General features: G+C 37.2%; 1 protein-coding gene across 1 annotated transcript in view; it reads left to right on the forward strand.

Annotated features, from left to right (window-relative positions):
- The window catches only part of LOC132332073 (dynein axonemal heavy chain 5-like), a 154,739-nt gene that overhangs the window by 99,299 nt on the left and 32,635 nt on the right, over positions 1 to 22,805 (forward strand). The window contains exons 60-69 of the mRNA XM_059856007.1: positions 2,638 to 2,856; positions 5,368 to 5,544; positions 8,873 to 9,067; positions 10,301 to 10,456; positions 10,735 to 10,917; positions 13,846 to 14,016; positions 14,410 to 14,788; positions 15,881 to 16,152; positions 18,062 to 18,226; positions 21,870 to 22,137. Coding sequence (XP_059711990.1) covers positions 2,638 to 2,856; positions 5,368 to 5,544; positions 8,873 to 9,067; positions 10,301 to 10,456; positions 10,735 to 10,917; positions 13,846 to 14,016; positions 14,410 to 14,788; positions 15,881 to 16,152; positions 18,062 to 18,226; positions 21,870 to 22,137 — 2,185 coding nt within the window. The remainder of the gene's footprint in view (positions 1 to 2,637; positions 2,857 to 5,367; positions 5,545 to 8,872; positions 9,068 to 10,300; positions 10,457 to 10,734; positions 10,918 to 13,845; positions 14,017 to 14,409; positions 14,789 to 15,880; positions 16,153 to 18,061; positions 18,227 to 21,869; positions 22,138 to 22,805) is intronic.

Here is a 22,805-nt window from a genome sequence, read left to right on the forward strand (position 1 = left end):
TTTCAAAGGGTCATCTGAACCAAGCAGTCTTTTTGCCTTTGGGAATCAGATAGGTTGGTCATCCTGATATGTAAGCTGTCGGTCTCATGCCACCAACCATTGTTCATCACATGATCAAGTAGCCTATAAATCAAACTAGTCCTATACTTTGTTATGATTGCCCTGAAAATGGCTGAGAACTCTGGTTAAATTGTCTGTAAAATAGTTTCTTACATAGGCTATCTTCCAGAAAATATGTAAAATCTTGTGTAAATAAGTTTAGGGATTCTTTTCATGTTAGAATACAATATAGTGGTTTTTTTTTTTTGTACTTATCTGAAATATTTTTTTGCTGTCTCTACATCTTCAAAGCTGATAGCCTTTTAAGAGTTTTTAAGAAGGGGGAAGTTTGTTTCATCCATCTTTTGCACTTTTCTGGGTAGTTTATTGCTGCACAGGGACCTGCTTTTCATATTTACAAGGCATCATTGCTCATATGTATTGGGAATTCACATGCCCATCCTTTTGCATTGAAGTTCACATCCTGCTGTGATAAATGTCAAGGTGTTATATGAATGCACACAACCAGGTGTAAGTTCTCTGTTATTCCAGCTGTTCTGCCAAGGCTGTTATTCACAGCCCTCCAAAGATCTTGTTTCCTGTGTAACCTCAGTATTTGTCAGCTGGGACTGAAACAATATGTCATCATATCCTTCGATTTTTTAGCCCTCAGAGAATTTAAGGATATGAGAATGCTCTGCAGTAGGGAAGGTGGTGGGAACAGGTAGAAGAGGGCTGGTGCAGGGCTCCTTTTGGATCTCAGGAAGAAAGGCCTGACAACAGATGGCTAAATGAGGCATCTGCTTTAATAAGACAGAATAATAAGAGGGGTTTAAGGTAGTTTGAATGGCCAAAAGAGAAAGTTTTCTCTTCATGGACAGGATCTGCTCTGCACAGGATACCATGGGCAAAACTATCCTGGCTCTCTGACGCTGCATGAATGTGGGGTGTCCATTATTTGAGGGGATATAAAGTTTACTCACTGTTTGTCTTCTTCTTATGACTTTTTTAAAGGAAGTTGTCTTATTAAGCCAGTTGTTGTCAGGCCTTTCTTATTCAGATGCAGACGGAACCCTGCACTATCTCTCTCCCTCTTTCTCTTGTACCTCACCCTTTCCCCTGGTGCAGGGGGGGACAGTAATACTGCATCACCTCCTAAAAACTCCTTTGCTGTTGGAACTTTGCCCAATGGTCCAAGATTCACTAAAACATACTGGCAGCTGATCTGAAATCTGCTTAGCTGGGTTTAATCAAAACTCACTGATTGAGCAGTGCTTATTTCTAAGCAATGCTCTTTAATTGTGTTTTTTGATAAACAGCGAGGTAAAAATATTTCAGCATTCTTGCATGATGGAAATTTTATGAGCAGCCATTTTACTGGTTCATCTATATTCCAAAATATGTTTTTGTCTCTGGGATCTGTCAACATAGCAGGTGGCTACAGTAGATGAAATTTTACTGACAGTGCTATTTTTAAGTGCTATTCTCTAGCATATACTGTCTGCATATACCTAGATTGCTAATATAGATTGGCAGAGATACATGTGATGTACTGCAGTATCTGTATGCAATACACATGTATGCAACATACATGTACACAGACATTACTAACCTACTTCATTGATTAGTACAGATATGCTTTTCTAATTCCCTGCTCACAAACCACACTTTTGAGATAGACCAGACCCCAACCATGGTTATGCTGTTGATTAGGAGTTATCCCTTAAGAGAGATGCCTTTTACTGCTACTTTTCTGGTGTGATGTAATGCAAGTGTCAAATTTCATATTCGTAATAAAACAGGTCTTACAGATTCTTGGTTTTCATCTTCATAACTCTTATAGAAGAAAAAAACAGAAATAAGATACATGATATTTAAACAAGCTTTTTTAAATATTCAGAGTAAATGAAAGCAACCTTTATCTGTAAGTGTGAATTTCATAAGAAATTTGTTAGGCTCTAATCCTTTGCAAATGTATATGGAAATACTTTCTGAATTCACAGAATATTTTTTCAACCCTGTTAGGAATATAAAAGTTAAAAGGCCACATTTAAATGACTGGTAAGTCATCATGCAAATTTATAAAAAAATGTGAAAAAAGTCTCTGGAGTTTTACTTTCCAGAGGAGCAAAAAATACATTTGTTATATTTTTTTTGTAGAGGTAATTGATGGAAAAAGAAATCAGAAGAGTAGTGTATGTTATAATTTTTATTATTTTATAATTAATGAAGACAGTATTAAATTTCTTTTGCATGGAGAATATATTACAGGAGGCATATATATAAGGCAACCCATTGTATATATTGCCTCGTATACCTAGTATGCAGCTATTTCAAGTGTATTGTGAATTGAAATCATTGGTCATTGTGTGATCAATAGACCATTCTGAAAATATTATTAAATATCTTAAGATTAACTTGAATAACTTTAATGCTGTGCTTCTGATCCAGAAGTAAAAAGAAAAAACTTCTGTCACCTTAGAACATGTATTAGTTTTAAAAGTAGCCAACACAGTACAGTATGTGCCATTAAATGAATGTCATTTGCTTCTGCCAAAAAATAGGTATTAACTACTTTTTACTTCTAAATATCTGTAGGCAAATTTAGCTTTGCAGGAAGGAAGACTTGCAGCTGCCCAAATGGAGCTGAATAGTGCACAAAATCAGCTGGACGAGAAGCAAATGGAGCTGGATGAAGTACAAGCCATGTATGACACTGCTGTGAAAGAGAAGCAGGCCTTGCTCGATGATGCTGAGGCTTGCAGAAGGAAGATGAACAATGCCTCAGCTCTGATTGAAGGATTAGGGGGAGAAAAGGTATTAGCACACGTGTGCAGGTTTCCAGCACAAAGTAGCTGTGCAGTTTGAGAATGCTCCATAATGATCACAGCAGTGCTCAGCAAACTCAAGGCGTGGTGACATCTTGATATCACAGGACTCTTTTTTTAGTTATATGTATGGTTGTTTTCCTTGATGTTAATGTGCCTAAAAAAGTAAAGCAATTTCTTGTGTTAATTCTTCTGCATGAAGATTTATGTTATATGATTCATATGAGGATGAAGTTCAGATTTAAAGCCAGGGAACCAAGTTCCTTTTAGCTTTTTTAAGAGGAATTAGGCTTAACCTAAATAATTGCCCTAAAATATTTATAAGAAGGATTACTCTCTTTTTCTCACCAAGTATACAAGAATACAAATTTGAAGCTTGACTAATTTCCTGAATTATAATTGAAGCTTAGGTTTCTACTGGAGCCTTTTACAGAATTATGGGCTAATTGTTATCCTCTGCACTGAGCTTGAAATTTACCTTTCCTATGCAGATCTTTCTGGCTTCAGCCTGAAGGTTTTCAGAGGAAACAGGATACTCTTTCCCTCCCTCTTATTTGCTTTGTTAATTCCTTCATTGATTTCACACAAAGTCAAAATTTATGAGAGTTCTGACTTCAGCCATTGTGTCCTGTAAAGCCAGCACCTCAGCATATCTTTGCATTGCTGCCCTTCAAATTACATCAGTCAAAAATCTTAGATGCTTTTTCATATTTTTTCAGTGAATTTCTAAATTTAAGAGCAAGGCAAAAATAGGAAATTATAGGCCTTATTGTGGGTTTTACCAAGCTTTGTGCTATGAAGTTTTGTAAGAGCTGTTTTTCCACTCTACTTTTGAAAATTCAGACAAAAACAATTAAAGACTCTGTATGGTACTTGGAGGATTAGGCAAAACTGACACTGGGTTAAAGGTATGTTTTTTAAACTTGAAACATGCATATACTCATACATTCAATAAGATTGAATGCAGAGTGATTGCAAGGGAACAGAAATCTGGAAAGAAATTAATAAGCAAAATATTAGTTAATTATTTAATTTTTTTCTAGCATATGAAAAATAATACTTATAAAATTGCAGCCTCCTGGAATAATTGAGATTGCAAGGGACCTCTGAAGACCATCTAACACAAAACACACATCCCTTCTTCCCCCCTACTCAAGGCTCAGGGCATATTTTGGTTGGGTTTTGAATATCTTACAGGATTCCACTACTTCCCTTGTCAACCTATTTCAGTTTTTGACCACTCTGAAAGAGAGGGATTTTTTGTCTGTTGAATTTAAATATCCTATATTCCAATTTGTGTCCATTGCCCCTTGTCATTTCACAAAGTACCAGTGAAGAGTCTAACATCTTCCTCTTTACACTTCCTATCATGTATTTGTGCACATAAGTACATGTGTACAAATTCCCCCTGCACTCTCTGTGTTCAAGTCTAAACAACCTCAGCCAAGGCTGCCCCCAGATTTTAGATCCCTGATTAGTTCTTTATCTGCAAGTCTGATGTTAAGCAAACTGCTTTTCCCTCATTAAATCCTCACTCGACTGTGTTGAGAACTTTTGTCGATGCCTTCCTTAAAGCCTCAAGGATTGCTTGTGTCTTTCTGTGTTGTCCCTTCAGATATTGGGTTGTTGAAGTTCCCCATGTAGAACAAGGCCTGTGGATGCAAGGTTTCTTCCCCTCATCTACTTCTTGTTAATCACATTGTCTGGGACAGACACACACATCTCCCATGCTGATCTTCCCTCTGATGCTAACCCATAAGCTCCCAACTGGCATGTTGTCCATCCTCGAATCTCCCACACTGGCCACATGCATTCCACTGCCCTCTCACATGAAAGAAAACCCCTCTTCTCACCTTCCCAACCTGTCCTTCCCAACAAGCCCATAGACAGCTGATGCAGCTCTCCAGTTGTGGATGTCTTTCCACCACGTTCCCATGACCCTCATCATATCATGATGCTGCAACCACATGGAGAGTCCTCTTTTGTTCTCCATGCTGTGCACATTCATGTAGAAACACTTCAGAGAGGTGCCAGCTGTGATAATTTGTGTCCTATAAGCAGTATGAAAGCTGTCCCCACCATTCTGTCTGGTGGACACTTTGTTTTTATGGGTATCCTTAGGGTGGTCCTCCATTGGCTCAGTTTTGTTGATTACAAGGTCCCTACAGTTTATTTCACCCCACATATTTTGTTTGCCAGCCCTGTCCTCCACTTCCTCACATGTCTATTGGCCCTCCTCTGCCTGACCCTTCATTCCTCCCTTAAAGCTCTTCTTACCAGTTTGACCAGCCTGCTCCCAAAGATGCTTTTTCTCCACTTGGTCAGGTGGTTGCCATCACTTCCAAGCAAACTTCTACTTCTGAAAAGAATGATTTAAAGCAAAAAATACTCATGTTTTTAAGAAAAATTACTTAACAGAACGAGATAAGTTTTTAAGTTAGATGTTTTTGTTAGTTTTGTGTCTGTTTAAGCTAATTTCTTTTTAATCTTTTACATAAAGCTTCGTTGGACAGCAAGCAGCAAAAGCTTTCAAAATCAAATTATTAATTTGGTGGGGAATGTTCTACTGGCCACTGGATTTCTCTCTTATTCTGGACCTTTCAATCAGGAGTACAGGAATTTGCTACTCCAATTGTGGAGGAAAGAGATGGACAATAGCAAGATTCCATACAGTAAAGTAAGTGTTCATGTTTTGTTCTGACCTTATTCTTTGCCTTGCTAAGAAATTATATGCGGAGCATTTCATTCCAGAAAAGTACATAATTGGAAGATTATATACAGACTGTCACACTCAATCAAATTTTTAATAAATAAAAAATCTGAACACTTGACAACAGAGCTTCTAAACCAATATGTTTTAAATTCCTCTTTACACTGTCAGGCATTTCACAATTTATATGTAGGACACTGCTCTGGCAAATCTGAGAGAGAAATGCTGTCTGAGATCAGCTGCCCTGGGAGAAATAGCATAATACAGGAAACAAAGTAAAATTTATCATCTTAGAATACACTTATCATTTCATAAGAGGAGACACCACCTTTGCATTTCTGTGTGTTGTCAGTATATACCCTCCTGTCATGCCTTCTGCTGTGTACCCACAACATTTAATTTTGTTTAATTTGAAGTGTCTCGTAGAAAGCATTTGGCACGGCTTGCTCCAGTGTTAGCTTTTAAATCCATGCACCTTTGTCATCAGTGAGGCTGCTCCAGGGAGGCTGATGTTGCAGTATCTCCTTCCCTGGCCTGTGTCTGTGCAGGCAGAGGTTGCCCAAAATGCAGATGGAGCTACAGTCCCATATTCAGTTTCTGTTTCCTGCCACTTCATATTCTGCCTTTATTAAAGTGAGCAACCTGCATGCTGGGACTATGAGGCAGGGCAGGATACCTTGCATGAATCTCATCCTTTGCTTTTACCATTACCCCATCAGCAGTGCCAGACCTGGCAGATGTTCTGATGCAGAGGCTTTGCTCATGGCCAGCAGCAGCCTGGCTCCTATTCCATGACTTTTAGGAGGTCTGCCTTACAATCTTGCATGTACCTGGAAGACATATTCATACTGAAGGCAGAATTTAGGCCATAGTAATCAAAGCTGTCTTTCTGAGTAATCTATGGTGTCTTCTACTTGGTTTTGTGAATACCTGTGTACATTTACTTCCAGCAGTAAAGGCTGGAGAATTAGTTCAGGGACTCTCTCTTCCTCTCAGCACAGGAGCTGAGGCATTAAGCTCAAACATTTCCTGTTTTCAGCTGTCAAAGATTTTGACAAAGCAGTTGCTGCTGAAAAATGCTGTGAGCTGCTGAGCAACCTGTGTACATCTGTATCATTGTGAAACAGCTAAAGGGAGATATGCATCTTCTTTTCAGTGTTTTTGGGATTTAGCACTTAAAACCTCTATTAAGGAGACTTCTTTTCCATGAGGGGTTTGTTCACTTCATAGAAGTTACTTTTGTATGTATTTTTTATTATTTTTAATGTTAGGTTAGCATAATTCTAGGTAATGCTGATTAACCTTGACTTGAGAGAGGGAAACTTGCAATCCAGCCTAATTTATGCTATGACTTTAAAGATGAATGACTCTGACCCACCCAGTAAAGCTCTCTGAAAGCTGCTGATGATAAAAAATATGTAAGGCCAAGATGGATTTATTAATAAAGTATCAGGAGCAGTGCAAGTTTCAGGCAATATTCTTAACCAGTGTGGCATGGGAGTTATCCTAAATACACTCATCCCAGGGAGGCTCTTTCCCAAGTTCAGTGTACAAAATGTTCTTAAAAGCTACTTACTTTGGGGAATATCTGTTCAGATTCACACCGTTTAAAGATAAGAAACTGGATATATAATGTCCTTAGAAAGCAATACATAGAGAACTAAAATTCTTCTTTCATGAGGATATTCTGACCATACTACTATTTGGCTGCATCCTTGAAAATTTGAGGAATACTTTCTTATGGTTTCTATGTTGCTCCCCCCTTCCCCCCCAGGATGTCTTAGTTAGATGGATACCATAGTTAATGAGTTTCAAAATGTATTTATCATTCTGTTTAGAGTTCCAGTTAAAGGCAGAATTATGATTTCCATCATACTGTAATGAAGGGAGTTTTGATTTTTCCCAGGGAGTTAGGTACTCACAAAAGGCAGCATATGGGCCTTTCTTGATACTTCACCCTGCAGGAAAGCACAAGGCTTGACATCTGCCTTACTTTGTCACAGACTAACTGACCGTGGGCGTATGAGTCATTTAGGCATAACAATTTACAAAGATCTGTTTAAAATTAGCCACTTATCTGTTTAGTTAGGCACTTAAATTAGCTGAGTTTCAGAGTTGCAGGGTGACTGATACTTCTTGCTGTTGGTAAGAAAAAGTTCAAAGCTGTTTAGGTCCTACTCATTTGCTTAAAGAGCTAAATATGGTTTTAGGTTCCAATTGCTGAAAACTTTGCCTATTAAATGCTTTTCTGTCCTTTGCACAAATGGAAACTTGATTCCTAAAATTTCTCTGTCTTCTGAGGATGGTTTGTGTTGCTTCATCGTGAGCCTTCAATAATTTTAGAAGTAAAAAAATCAAAGGAGTAAAAAAGCTTTGGCATCTTGCAACCACTGGTATCATTAAGTCTCATTATTGTATCATAACTCTCACGGCATTTGAAGTTTTGCTTTAGGCTTCAGATGCTGAATAATGTGATTTTCATAAGATTTACAGGCTTTTGCTTTCCTTCTTTCATGTCTTTATTTCAAACGTGTCTAGATAAAGCCTACAAGTAGGAATTGTTGAATGAAAAATGTAAGGAGCAAATAAAGAAATACCTTCAATTTTTCTATTTTTAAAATTCTCAATCCTTACTAAGGTGCTTTTCTAAATTGGAGAGTTTGGTTTGCTATTTTCAGCAGTTTTTTCTTCACATGCACCTTTTTGAGAGGGCAGTCACTTTTTAGAGTGAAAAAAATAAAGCAAGTTAGTTGACAAGTGCAAATCAGACTTAAGGAGAATATGCGAACTGTGAAGGGTTTTAGCTTAGCAGCAATAATCTTTCATGATAGTTCATGGTTACTGATCCATATCCACATCTGCACATTCTTCTCTCAGTCTCCCACAGCCATCCTGTACTTGGAAGGCACTTTCCAGCAGGTGGAAGATCTTGTGAGCAAGATGACAATTCCACTTGAACTGGCAGGAAAAGTGTTTGCTATTAAGAATGGCAAAAAATCAGTTTGTCATTAGATATTGAACTGGCTTCAGAGTTTTTCTGACAGTCTGTGATGGACATCAAAGCCTCAACAGAGTTCACTTTCGTTACTTCTCAACTGCAGTATTTGAGCCACTGAACTTTTAAGAAAAGAAACAGTAACAATAACTACCAAATACACTCCATCATGCATTCTGATCAGAATAAGAAGAAAAACCATCTAGGAGATGGTTTAGTATAGATCCTCTAACTGGCACTAATTTTGTATTTGCATGTTTGCTACTGGTACTGACTTTGTAATTGCATATTTTCTATTAGAACTTGAACCTTACTGGTATGCTTGTTGACAATGCTACAGTGAGTGAATGGAACCTCCAGGGTCTTCCAAATGATGACCTTTCAATTCAAAATGGCATTATTGTCACAAAAGCATCTAGATATCCATTGCTGATTGATCCACAAGGTCAAGGAAAGATCTGGATCAAAAATAAGGAAAAGAATAATGGACTTCAGGTAAGCAGTTAGTTTACAATTCTTTAAAATGTGTGTGTCATTTATGTCATCAAGCTTTGGCCATGTGTAATTTAAATCTGATGTTTATTGGTACATACTTATGCAGAAACTAAAACAAGACTGACACAGAACCTGTACCCTATATCAGGTTATCAATAACAGGGCAAAAAAGACTGATGTACTTTAGCTTATCTATTTTTACCATGAATCTTTTAATTGCTTGCTGTAGTGAAAGAGAAACAAAGAGGGAGGTAAAAGGTTGTATCTCATTCTCCACCTTCCTGGAGACTTTTATCTCCTGCTCTGAGTTCTCCCCAGTAAGTCCAGGGGGAACAGAGTTATATCAAGATTCTAAATACACAAGTGTTTAAATGATGGCATACATCTGGGATATTGTAATTTGCTATGGTCTTGTTGGTGTTATGCTGTTGGTCATCCAGACACTAGCTTTATCCCTCAGCTGAATCTGAAATAAAAATGTAGGGAACATGCTCTTTTGGTGGATATACATATGTCTGCATGATAACAAACAAAAAGTGCAGAGTGGTAGAACAGAGTATTAATTTTTAAATAATATACTGGTTTAATTCTGTGTAATGTGCCTCTAGATATTTTAATTATACCTTTTTCAAAGAGCTTTGCCTGCAAGTCAAGGATTTATTTTAAAAACATGTCTATCCTAATTTTTTTTCCTGGTTAAAAACTACCCGAAAACCATGATTTAGGAGATTCCTGGAAAGGTTATTCAATTATCATCTAAAAGAATTATGTTAAATATATTAAATTTGAATAAATGAAAAGGAGTCTGTGTGACTTTTAGCAATTTTAAGACTGGTGGAACTGAATTGGAAATTGAACATCTGATGTCAGATCAGGTCTCCTATACAATACTGGTTCCCTTTCTGAACTCCATAAACATTTCTGTACTTCACATTAGTGGTCTAAGCATAAATCTATTTATATTTAGGAGATATTAAGATATTGCAATCATTAGATAGATATGCAGATAAAAAAGTAAATAAGTGACAATAAAGAAATGTGATCTCCTATGCTCCTAAGCTGAAAGCAAAACTTCCATTCATGTCAGCAGAGGCAAGTTTTGGTCCCTAAAATGTAACCATTTGCATATATATCCCAGGATGAGTACAATTTTTTAAAGCTTTAATAGATTTTATGCTGTTTTCTGTGTGCTTTCAAATGCACATGGCTGTGACTGTGACTCAATCTTCCTAGGTTACTGCTATGAGCCACAAGTTCTTCAGAAGTCATATAGAAGACTGCTTGTCCCTTGGCCGACCTCTGTTAATTGAAGACATTGGAGAGGAACTTGATCCTGCTCTAGATAACATCTTGGAAAAAAATTTCATAAAATTTGGTTCAGCACACAAAGTAAGATGAATTGTAGACATGAAATTAAAACCCAACAGGACAGATGTTGGGTATGGGGTAGTCTGAATACTGACATGATTTGTACCTTTAAAACAGTTAGAAAATGTGTAGTGAGTTCATGGCGTTGTTTGAGGGGCTTTTTTGGCCTTAATCAGAAAGTTTAAAAAGTGTAAATGAAAACATAAAAAAAGAGTTCATAGATTTTTTTTTTCATCAGATAAAATAACAGTTTTTCTGAATACAGCTTTCGAAAACTGAGAAATGCTTTTTATTTTCAGGTGAAAGTAGGTGACAAGGAGGTAGATCTGATGAAGGGGTTTACCCTCTATATGACAACAAAGGTGGCTAATCCTGTTTATACTCCAGAAATTAGTGCAAGAACAACTGTGATTGACTTTACTGTTACTATGAAAGGGCTGGAAGATCAGCTCCTTGGCCGTGTCATCCTCACAGAAAGGCAGGTATGGAGTCTTGCAGTATTTGAATAGAGGGAAGGCTTGTTCAGTTTCTGCACCAGGAGTGCATACATATTCAGTGGCTTGGTTGAAATCAAATGCAAGAAGAAAAAGTGAATGAAAGTTTAAAGGCTGTGCATTTGCTGAAATACAATGTGGAGGTGTTTTTTAATTGAATGGGGGAACCTAAACATTTATTTTAGGATCTGGCCTTGGAAAGAGAAGAAAGAAAATTATTCATTAAAAATACATCACTGGAATGCACATGACATACATAAAACAACTTTATTCCTTCATATATGGAAAGGGCTTCTTGTTCAGTCAGAAATCTCTTGTATTTCTAAATTCTTTTTTAAACTTAATTTGAATTACATGAAAAAATACTTATGAACTTGAACTACTTTTGCCAGCCAGGCTCTAGTGTGCAAGGAGATAAAAGATTCTTAAGGAGCCTTGAACACTGACTTGACTCTATTCTTGCTAAAATTTGCATTGATTATGTGGAAGTTAATATAAGGAAGAAAATCCTCTCTCAGGTGAGAGAAAAAAAATTGAGGTTTGCATTAGCAGAGCTGCTGCTTTCAGTAACTAGCTCAGGTAGGCTTGCTAATGTGAGAGGAGTTGCCTACCTAGAGGAATTAATTCTTCCTTTGACTTCCCCAAAGCATGTTCTAACCAGAGTTCTTTAGTGGTGCTGTCATTTTCTCCAGCCAACACCCTTCCACTTTGCTCAAAATGAGCCTGTACTGAAGTAATGACTGGAATTAAGGTGTCCTTCCTTCAGTCTGACAGTCACAAACGGAGGCTGGAAAGTCATTGTAATGCACAAACTTCCTGTGAATTCTTCCATGGAAAACAGAAAGACTGTAACAGCAGGTACTGGAGAAAAATAGGGTGGGACAAATGCTTTAGACACAGAACTTTTAATCTTTGCTCCAGTAGATGCAGGTTTCTGTAAGCAAAATCAAACAGCATCAGCAGGAGTGAATGGGAGTAACCTGACTAACCTCTGAAGGGAGGGAGAGGTCTAAATCAAGATAGAAGTTAAAGAAGTGAAATAGGTTTCTCATGACCTACATATAAAAATCCTCTTCCCACAAGATACCCTTGCTCTGTGTTGGTTTTTTTTCTTGGACAGAACTGTTGGAGAATTCATATTGAATGTATGCAGCAATACCTAGACTGCATTGGGTCAAAAATAGTCATTGAAAATATTCCAGTTCTGTACATCAGCTGAATGGAGTTGCAAGGGAACTTGGTTAATATTGGCACTACTTGCTGCCCAGGGACAGGGTTGCAGCTGGTCAACATTTAATAAACTTCTTTTGGCAGATATGAAGACATCGTTGTTGTTGTCTCTTCTGTCTCAGTAAGAGGTGAATGTTGTGGTGTAGATAGAGCCACTGGGATTCTGAAAAAATTAGTTCAAAGAAAAGACCCAGCAAGAACAGAGCTTCTGAAGAACAGATTTTCTATTACAAAGAGACAACTTTATGATCCTTAAGCTAAAGTAATAGATTAAAGGAACCAAGACATTTTTAAAAATTGCTCCAGTGATCAATGAAATGTGATCAAAGAAGTGTTTATTCTTCTCAGCTTTACAGGTTGATCCCGTAAATATAGGAAAAAAATCAGCATATTTTTGTACTTTGATAATGGAGTTGCTGCCACTATTTGTGTTCAGAACAACTATTATTTATGTTACAAGTATAGTTTTGAAATTCCCTTGTGAAACAAAAACTTGCTTCTGGTATACTTGCTGATAATTTTCTGAAAGATACCTTTTACAGACTTATAAAATGTATGGGTAAAGTGTCTGATCTTAAACAAAGCACATCCTTATGTGGAATTTAAGCATGTAGTTAAATGTATTTTTGAGTGTTTTGTGGAAGTATTCCTTTTGTATAGTAATAATATTTTTTTGAATTAATGGTATAGAAAGAGGAGTAAATATCAAAAGCTGAATTACTGATGCTTAAGCCATTCCCCTCTTTTGGGATGCAGTCACTTGTAGCTTGCACAGAGCTACACTCTGTAGCCCTAGAACATATTTTAAACAGGTTTCCAAGTGAGGAATTTGTAAAAATAAAGAAATTTGTCACTTCTTTGAAATACAGGAGAACCTCTCCTGTACTATATAACTCTGTACATCTCCTTTTTCTCTAGCTTGACATGTTGACAAAAATGAAAATAAACTGAAGCCATAGGTATAGATAAGTTATTATTAACAATCCTTTTCTTATAGGAAGGTTGACTGGATTGATTAAATAAAGACAGCCAGCAAAAGTATCCCTGAGCTGTGCAGACTGTGCTGTACAGATGCCTCATTTCACCTGGCGTTCTGTTGACTTGTCTGCCTTTTTCCCCTTGTCATTGTCTGTCTTGTAGAAAGGGCATAAAAATCCATATGACATAGATAATAATTGTAACATTTCCTGTTTTATAAGCAGTAGAGGATTGTATCTTTCAAAGTCACAGAATAGCAAAAATTAGAAATGGAAAAGGTCATCCAGTCAGTTTTGCTCACAATGTAAAATCCAGCCATACAAAGCTTCTTTCAGGCCTTTATCTGATTTAATTTTAAGTACTCGATGTAATGTGGCTTTTATCACTTGCCATTGGAAACTATCTTTAGTGGTTTGTGTGCTGTACTATGAGGAAGATTTTCCTGGTAATTCAGATGTGTTTTCATTCTCCAGAATTTGCTTCATTAATCAAATACATATAGGATACATATAAATTACTTTATTGTATATATTCAGCATGCATATAAATTATTTTAGTACAGACATATTTTGTAATATTTCAGTATTTTATGGAAAAGACAACAAAGTTCCCACTCTTACATGCATGAAGTCACATTTTCTGTGTCTTTATATGGAATCTTTCTTTTAATTGACATTAAATATTCTATGGCAAACTTCTTGAATACAGGAACTGGAAGCAGAAAGAATCAAACTGATGGAACAGGTGACATCCAACAAAAGGAAAATGCAGGAGCTTGAAGATAATCTGCTTTGCCGTCTAACCAGTACAGAAGGCTCTTTGGTTGAAGATGAGTCTCTGATAGAAGTCTTAAGGATCACTAAAACAACAGCAGAAGAGGTGAATTTTGAATTCACTGCAGATACCTCTTGTAATTGTAATTTAAAGATAGTATATATAAAGACGTATGTATATATTTTCACTCCTGTTTTATTTTTTTCCATTCAGAGCCACTACATAACATCTGACTTCTTAATAAATAAATAGTAGAAACCTGGATACTCTTCATATTCCAGGCATATTTTGCAGATGTAGGTTTGAATCAGTTCCCATTGTGACAAGAGTTGGAACACATGAAGGCACAATGTCTGTGTTGAAACTCTGGCAGAGGGAAGCAAAGCTCAGCTAAAAATATTATTGTGGTCTTAATCAAGACTGTTTCTTTTTGCTTATGTAGTATAAATCACAAGTAATACAACTTAATCTTCATGTTCTTTTTCCATTAATTTTAAGGTCAGTGAAAAATTAAACACAGCAATGGAGACAGAGATGAAAATCAATACTGCACGTGAAGAGTATCGGCCAGTGGCAGGTCGTGGTAGCATCCTTTATTTCCTAATTGTGGAGATGAGCTTGGTTAATGTCATGTACCAAACATCTTTAAGGCAGTTCCTTGGCATTTTTGACCTATCAGTGGAAAGAGCTCGGAAATCTCAAATTCCAGCAAAAAGGGTGGTTTATATAATCGAGCATCTCACCTACGAAGTCTTCAAGTACACAGTTCGAGGGCTGTATGAAAATCACAGGTTCCTGTTCACATTGCTTCTGGCACTGAAGATTGACTTGCAGGCCAAGAAAATTTCACACACTGAGTTTGAGACTCTAATCAAAGGTAATTTCTCTGAAAATGTTCCTGTTTACATATGTCTGTGTACTGCCAAATTCAGATTATGCAGTACTTGCACTAACAATATGTTATATCCTGTGGATCAACTTGTTTTTAACTTGTGAAAGAAAGCATATACAGCCCAAGAAGGAATTAAGGGACAAATTTTCCAAAACAAGAGCAATATAGATTATTTGTTATCAAAATAATGTTTATTTTAACTGTTTTACATTGCACATTGGGAAAAATTAAGTCCATTACTTGTTATAGCCTCTACTGTCTGCATCTTTTTCAAGTTGCCACATACGTGTGTCTGTGAGATTGAAGACAATCAGCAAAGCTCTCTTGATGGCTGATGAGCAGGCATGTGAATGCTGTACCAGGCTTAAGTATCAGCACACAAAATTGGAAGCCTGTTACATGTTGTAAAACACTTTTATATTGCATTGCATTATGCCACCACTGTATGTCACTACTCAGACACAATGACACAGAAAAATTTGAGTAAGATTTATAAAATTTGGTGGGGGTTGACCTCACTGAGGTCCCCGAGATAAGCTAAACACAATCTGGTACAAAGACAAGTACAGTCAGGTGCTTGGCATCCAAATACCTCAGTTTGTAGGGCAAACACTGAGTGACTGTTCAGCTGTGGCCCAGCTGTGCTGGGTGTGCAAATGGGCATGAGGCTGAGTGCTGGTTGAGCTAAGAGGCTGTTGACTTTGCAGTCCTGGAAATGAATGCACCATGTGCTTTCTTATTCTTTAGCACAGATGAAAGGAGGCTGCACTAACCATTATATGTCTGCTCTGAAGAACCAGGCTTGAGTATCCTTTTAGGTGGTCACGTTTTATTCCAGCTCTACAGACAGGGTAGAAGCAGCACAAAAATTAGTGGGATATCAGCTCTGGGAGGAACTGAGACCACTTTCCAGTTAGGTCTTTGTTAAGTGTTTCCTCCATGCAAATGTTACATCTCTGTATCCTGGTTTGCATAAGATGTTACGCCCTGAATTATATAAAACCAGTATTTTTTATTACTTTTCATTTTTCTGTTTAACAATGTTTGTTTTCCTCTATAATACTCTTCACTTTGCAGGAGGTGCCAGCTTGGATATGAATTCTGTGGAACCAAAACCAAAAAAGTGGATCCTTGACACAACATGGCTCAATCTCGTGCAGTTATCTAGCTTGTACCCTTTCAACCAGCTTCTGGTGCAAATTGTTAAGAATGAGAAGTCTTGGAAAGCCTGGTTTGACGAAGAAGCTCCTGAAAAATCTGCTATTCCTGATGGTTATGACAGCTTACTGGATCAATTCCATAAACTGCTCCTTGTCCGTAGCTGGTGCCCCGATCACACCGTGGCCCAAGTAAGATACATTTTTCTACAATGGTTATACCATGTGACATCTTCTGAAGTACTGCTAGTTCCAAATTTACATTCTCTGAGTTTCTTGTTACCATAATATTTGTTGCTATTTTGAAAAATCAGATATTGAAATGCTCATTAAAAAATATGTGTGAAAACACTAATTTATTTAATTGCAATGAACTAGGAAGCAGAACATGAAACAAATTGTGTTGGAACTGCAAGAATACCATTGTTTTGGTGTGGTGCCTTCACAGTCGAGTCATGCAACCTGTAAAGAAGTTGCATTCCTCTGGTGAATCAAAAGATACATCCCTGTTCTTTTTCGCAGAAATGGTGGAAAAAGAGCAATTCACTTTTATGGCAGGTGCACTAAAACAGCAGATAAACTGTTTACTTACCTTCTCTACTGAGGAAGTAATAATTAAGGCTGCCTTGTGGCAAATGTCATAAAACAAACTGCAGTAAACTAGCAGTTTCTCCACAGTTTGCGATATTTTGATTTTTCTTCTCTATGTAGGTGTAAAAGAGATGTACGAGCCTATGAGTGCGTTCTTTTCATTTTTTTTTTACTTCTTTCTGTACTGGAAAGAAGTAGTTTTTCTTTCCTGCCTATATCAACTTTACATTTTACATGCTGTGATAGCATCTGTGTTGTATTTAGGGGACCCCATATTTTCATGGACCTCTTTTTCAACAAGGCTTGCTCCACTCTTTCATTTTCTACTCTTCACTCAGTAAGTAGGAGAGAAGTATGGGAGCTCCAAATGCCATAGTTTAAACAGAGCAAAATAATAAAGCTGCAACTGCTTTTTTATCAACTTATTGTCTATCAACAATTATCTATCAACTAATTTATCTAATTTAACTAATTTATCTAATTTAACGAATTCGTTATTGTCTTGCACAAATATCGCTGAAAAAAAATGTCTCTGAACAATGGTTGCAAAAAGAGGTCATTATTTTAATTTTTGAGGAGAGAGGGGATCTCTATTGTTACTCTTTTTTCATCTCTTCTTTCCCTACTGTGTTTTCCCAAGTATTAGAAGTTTTACCTGTCTTGGACAAAATTTACACTTAATAGTGGGTGCTGAGGGCTTTTTTCCCCCACAATTGACATCTTCCTCAGTCCACCTTGTTCCTCAGTACTTCTCTTCATCATATATGCCTCAGAATCTGTGAGAGTCAATACATAGCTAGGAAATCACTTTAGTCAAAAAAGAATTTCATGCACTAAGGTAGCTTTAGAAGTTCTTTCAGAAAATGTCCGTGAAAAGAAAATAGCAGAGGCATAAAGAAGGTTTGACCTTTAAGGATCAAGTCTGAGCTGAGTTTATGTTTTGTAGAAATAGATATTCAGCCTAAGAGACTTGAATTGGATAACCACTGGACAGGAGAATTTGTTTGAAGTTCCAGTAAATATATGGGAGATTGTAACTGGGTCAGATGAAAGATCTGTCTAATCCACTGTGCTATAGAGACAGTGTCAACAATACATACTTAGAGGAACTAAAAATGGAACTGGTATAGAGAAACTCTTTTATTTTGTTATCCATCAAGTTTTAACAGGCAGTAATTTAGGGGCAATATCTGGGATGTCCTCAGAGCTGACGCTGGATCTGTTCTGCATGGATTTTTTTCCCCAGTTCTTCAAAAAACCCCATTTAGCATTTTCTAGCAACAGTGTTCACAGGATTGCTGTTGTGTGAACAGAATTCTTTCTCTTCTGTGTTTGAAGTTTGCTATCTGAGAATTTCAGTGGTCGCCTCCTGTGGACAAAGTTGAAAAATTAAAGTTTAGACAGTCATTGCCTTCCAATGTAGATGTTGGTGAATTCCACATCACTAATTCATGCATCACTAATTCAAGGTAAAGACAGATATAATTTTCTGGTAACTTTTTTTTTCCAGGCTCGGCACTACATTGCAGAATCTCTTGGAGGGAAATATGCAGAAGGATTTATTCTTGAAATGGAAGAAATGTGGAGAGAAAGTGGCTGTCGAACACCCTTGACATGCCTTTTGTCAGTGGGGTCTGACCCCACTGAAAATATAGAACGTCTTGCAAAATCAAAGGTATCCTCCTAAACTGAGTTTGCTAGAGCTGATAAAGAAATTTTTAACTCTTCTTTGCACTAGAAGTGGTATTTCCACATTTTAAAGATGTTTGGATAGTGATATTTATATTCATGCTAGTGTTCTCTGGAAGTTATTTTTTGACCAGTAGCCAAAATTCATTTACTAGGAAATGAAAATGCTGCAGTCCTGTTTTTTGCAGTTGTTTGATTCCAATGAGATCCCTGTCTTTATCCAGCAGATTATGATAACCCACTACTTAGGAAATGCACTAAGCTATGAGAGCAAAGCAACATTTGTGGTTTAAATTGTGTTACATCCACTGTAGGAGCTGACAGTAATGATGATTACAAGAAGATACAGAAAAAAAATCATAATTATGGTGACAAGAGGAATTAATTTTAACACCCTAGTATTCAATCTGTGCACTTGATGGAGACATTCAACATTTCCTACTGAACAGCATCACTTCAGGGCACTGGCACTCTGTGCTCTGTTTTATGGTTCACAATGTAGCAGCATATAAAATTTTCCCAAGAAGTTATTTACTTTAGATCTCCATAAATTTTCCTCCTCGTTAGAACGCATCTTAATTTAATGGTGCAGGATTTTAGAATACACTGAGTAAGACATGCAAAAGTGGGAGGACCCACAAATCTCTTCAGGTTATTAATTAGAAAGTGGAGATGCTCATTCCATTTGAAAATCAGGACCCTTATTTGTCTGTCTGTGTTTAAATGGCTTAAATTATGACCTAACTCTCACTTAGTATTTAAATTTAGAAATCTTAAATCTGAAGTCATTAATTTGATCCTTGTCTGCTGTCAGACCAAGAGGATATTGCGGTCTTGTTATGTTTTCATGCTTCCAGGAAATGTGTATGGAATAAATAGAAAGTGAGGTTGTGAAAGAGCTGAAGGGGTTGCCTTGTTTATTCACACATGGTTTATGAACAAGGCAACATCAATTGGGCTGTCACAACGTGAAGTTCAGCTCTAGTGTCACCTGTAAATGTAAAGTCAACCACACTGTTTAACTGTAAGGTTCTTTTCCAACCTCTTGAGGTAAAGACCTAACCACACAGCATATAGGAACTTTTCAAGTTTACAAAAGCCATCCTAATGTCACAAAACAAAATGCAAACACAGATGTTTTTAAAAATAAAAATGTTTATAACAATGTGGAACTTGATTTTTCTGCTTTTTTCCAGATTATATCTTTAATATAGGTTAGTTTTACAGGGGATCTGATCTTGAAGGGGGTAAATGGTGGTGCTGGGGTTTTTTCCTTCTTTATGATAAAAAACTTGGGCCTCTTTTTTCAATGACTTCCCTTTTACAGTCATGATTTTTAGTCTTAAAATGGATTAGCACACCAGTGCTAATGGTGTCTCTAAGTATGATATTAACAGCATAAATCAGCTATCTGCTATTGGTTATGTTCAAATTTTTGTCCAGAATTTATTTTACACTCTAAAATTTAGCTGTTCAGGTGGCCCTCTCTCAAAAAAATGAGAACAGTATCTGAGCTACAGTTACTGAGCTATGTAGTCTTGTTTATAAACCAAACAAGCTCTATCTCAAAATTAGTTGCATTTATGCCCCCTTTACTTTCACTTTAAGATGGTGTGAAAATTTAACTTTCAGGATTAAAATGAAGTTTCTTATGCCAGCACTTTGACTTCATTAAAATCAGATTTTATTTTAGTTGTAAGAGATCATTTCTTCTTTTAGGGAATGATGCACAGAACATTCAACAGAACTGTCAGGGCCACTGTAGTGACTAAAATGCCAGCATTTTCATCTGGATAGTGATACATGAAGATGACATGGATATGCTGATATGACTCACTATTGAAAGAAATATTCTGTATGTAGATATTTGATAGAGTTCTTTCAGAAGGAGTAAAATGAGGACAATTCATAGTGAAAAATATTTTTTTCCTTCTCTCGATGTTTCTATGACCTTTAATGATTGTACATTTCAGAGACAACATTGCTGAGAAGAGCAAACTGTGAGTAGATGCTTTGTTAGGGAATAATGTATCTGCTGAATATTTATGCACTCTTATGCAGGGGTAGTCGTAGTGTTTGACTTACAGGAGTGATAGCTGTACTCAGATGCATCTTAGAAAAGGTGAAGTTTTTTGGTTCTCTGGCACATAGCCAGCTTCACAGGCTGTTCAGCTTTGCTTCTTTTAGCTACAGTTTCAAGTTTCACTGACCTGAGAGCAGGATTTAACTTCTTTCTTATCTTTGGCATTCTCGTGTCCTTAAATCTTGCCAGGATATGGGGGATCATATACAGCAGCTGTATTTATACTGTTCTGTAAAATCAGGTCAGGGCCCATTCTCTGACCCTGAGGCCAAATGACCCAGCACAGTTTGTGTCCATATGCTTAACCTTCTTCTCCTGCAAAAGGAGGGCAACCTCCTCCACGCTGCTTAGGAGTGGGTGTCATCCTTGCTTTTTGTTTCACAGTAAGAGAGCCTGAGTAGCTGTACAGGTCAAGACTAACCTTTGTAGCTCTCAGCCAGCTGAAGATAGGCCTAGATTGATAATGTGGCTCATAGCTCACTGCATGAAGGATACTCAGCTGTAGGTCTTGAACATGAAACTCTCCATGAAACAAAGTCTCTTCATCAATTCTTTCACCCTCAACATGTATGCAGAATAATATGTTTTACTGCATGCAGAATAATATGTTTTACTGGGCTTGATAGTTCTGGTTTTCCCTGGCAGGGCTCAGGCAGCCAACCTGAGCCAGACTTAAAAAGAACAAGAGTAGCAATAACAATAAGCAAGAGAGGATCTGCCTGCATGTTACTGACAGACTTGTGTGGTCCTGATCTCAACCTTATATTTTTCAGATCCCTTTGTGAGAGCCTTTATCCTCCTCCGGTTTTCTGAACAACTGGTTTTACTCCCCCATAGCCTCTGGAGAAGATGCCATAAAATTCCAGAAATTCATGCTTGCATTCATAAGCTTTCTCTCTTCTGAATCTAGATCTGCTCCAGATCCACTCAAGCTAGCAGATCACTAAACTGGAATCCTCTGAATCAGTGGCTCCACAGCTGCCTTTTAACAATACAGGATGTTTCCTGAGTGATTCTCTAGTGTGAACCAATCTTTCCTGCCCTACCTGCTTCATCAACTGCTCTCTTTTGAATGAAATGTATTCAGACAGTAAAATGTCACCAAAATTGTTGGGTTTACACTGTGCGTTAATTATTATCTGAAGCCCTAATTTCTGCTCATCTCAAAATAGTACATTATAGGAAAAAGAATGGTCAGGCTGTATTTATTTCTTGCTTTATTTGAAAAAGTGGTGAAAAAGCTGAAGAAATGTTTCAGGTGTCTTATCCCATAGATATTGTTACACCAGCAAAAAAATATGATTTCCAGTGGGTATAGTTTTCTTCCAACAGGTGGAAGATAAGAGGAACTTGAAGGGTTTAGCTTTTTTTGTGGTTTTGTTTTCTTTACTTTGTTTTAATATAATCAGTCTCCATTGATATTAATGGCTTTCCTTGTGGCAGAATGTCACTACACATGGATCTACAGAAACTATACATCACATGTATAATTCCAAGGAATATATTGTTTACTTTTTATAAAATAAACTTTCTTTTTTACCTTTAGAACATTCCATGTCGTGCCATTTCAATGGGCCAGGGCCAGGAAGTGCATGCAAGACACCTGTTAAATCAGTGCATGCAAGATGGAGGATGGCTCCTCCTACAGAACTGCCACCTTGGCTTGGAATTTCTTAATGAATTAATGGACACCATCACAACAAAAGAGTCTGTGAATGAAGATTTCAGAACCTGGATCACTACAGAGGCTCACCCAGAGTTTCCTATAAATCTTTTACAGGCCTCTATAAAATTTACCAATGAACCTCCTCAAGGTAGGAATGACTTCCCTTCCCATGGGAGAGATCGCTGTTGGTCCAGGAAGGTTGGGCAGAAAGCAATGTTGGCTTCACTGTGCAGCTACTTGAAGCTGCCAGTCTTGGACATCACTGACCTATGCTCCTGGGCATCCCCTGGTCTTCTGGGCCTCCATGCACCTCCTTACACCAGAATCTTTCCCCACTTCCAGGATGTTTCTTCATATTCAGATGTTCGTCTCATGCTTTCTGAGCCTCTAAGCTCCCAGCTTTTCTAACCTAAGTAGTCTATGTGCAGAAGCACAATGTGAGATCTGCATCTTAATTGGCAGTCTGGACTCATGTTTCTGTATTAATAGGGGTGCAAGAAAAACATGGATGGAATGAGTCCAGTGAGAACCCACAAAGATGTTGAAGAAACTGGAGAATATGCTATGTGAGGAGAGGCCAGGATGATTGTTAAACCTTGAGCAAAGAAGGAGTATCTTATTAATGCCTACAAATAAATACATATACCATATATATATATATATATATATATATAGCCACTGCTTTCAGTTGATTATGTCAGTAGGAGCTAAGAATTTTAATCCAAGGTCCGATTCAAATCTTCAGACATTTAAACCTCTTATATAAGTATTTAGTTTCCTTTGAACATTAGTATGATGTTACAGAATGTTTGATGT

This window comes from Haemorhous mexicanus, chromosome 1, assembly GCF_027477595.1.
Source record: "Haemorhous mexicanus isolate bHaeMex1 chromosome 1, bHaeMex1.pri, whole genome shotgun sequence".
In the NCBI taxonomy this organism is placed as follows: Eukaryota; Metazoa; Chordata; class Aves; order Passeriformes; family Fringillidae; genus Haemorhous; species Haemorhous mexicanus.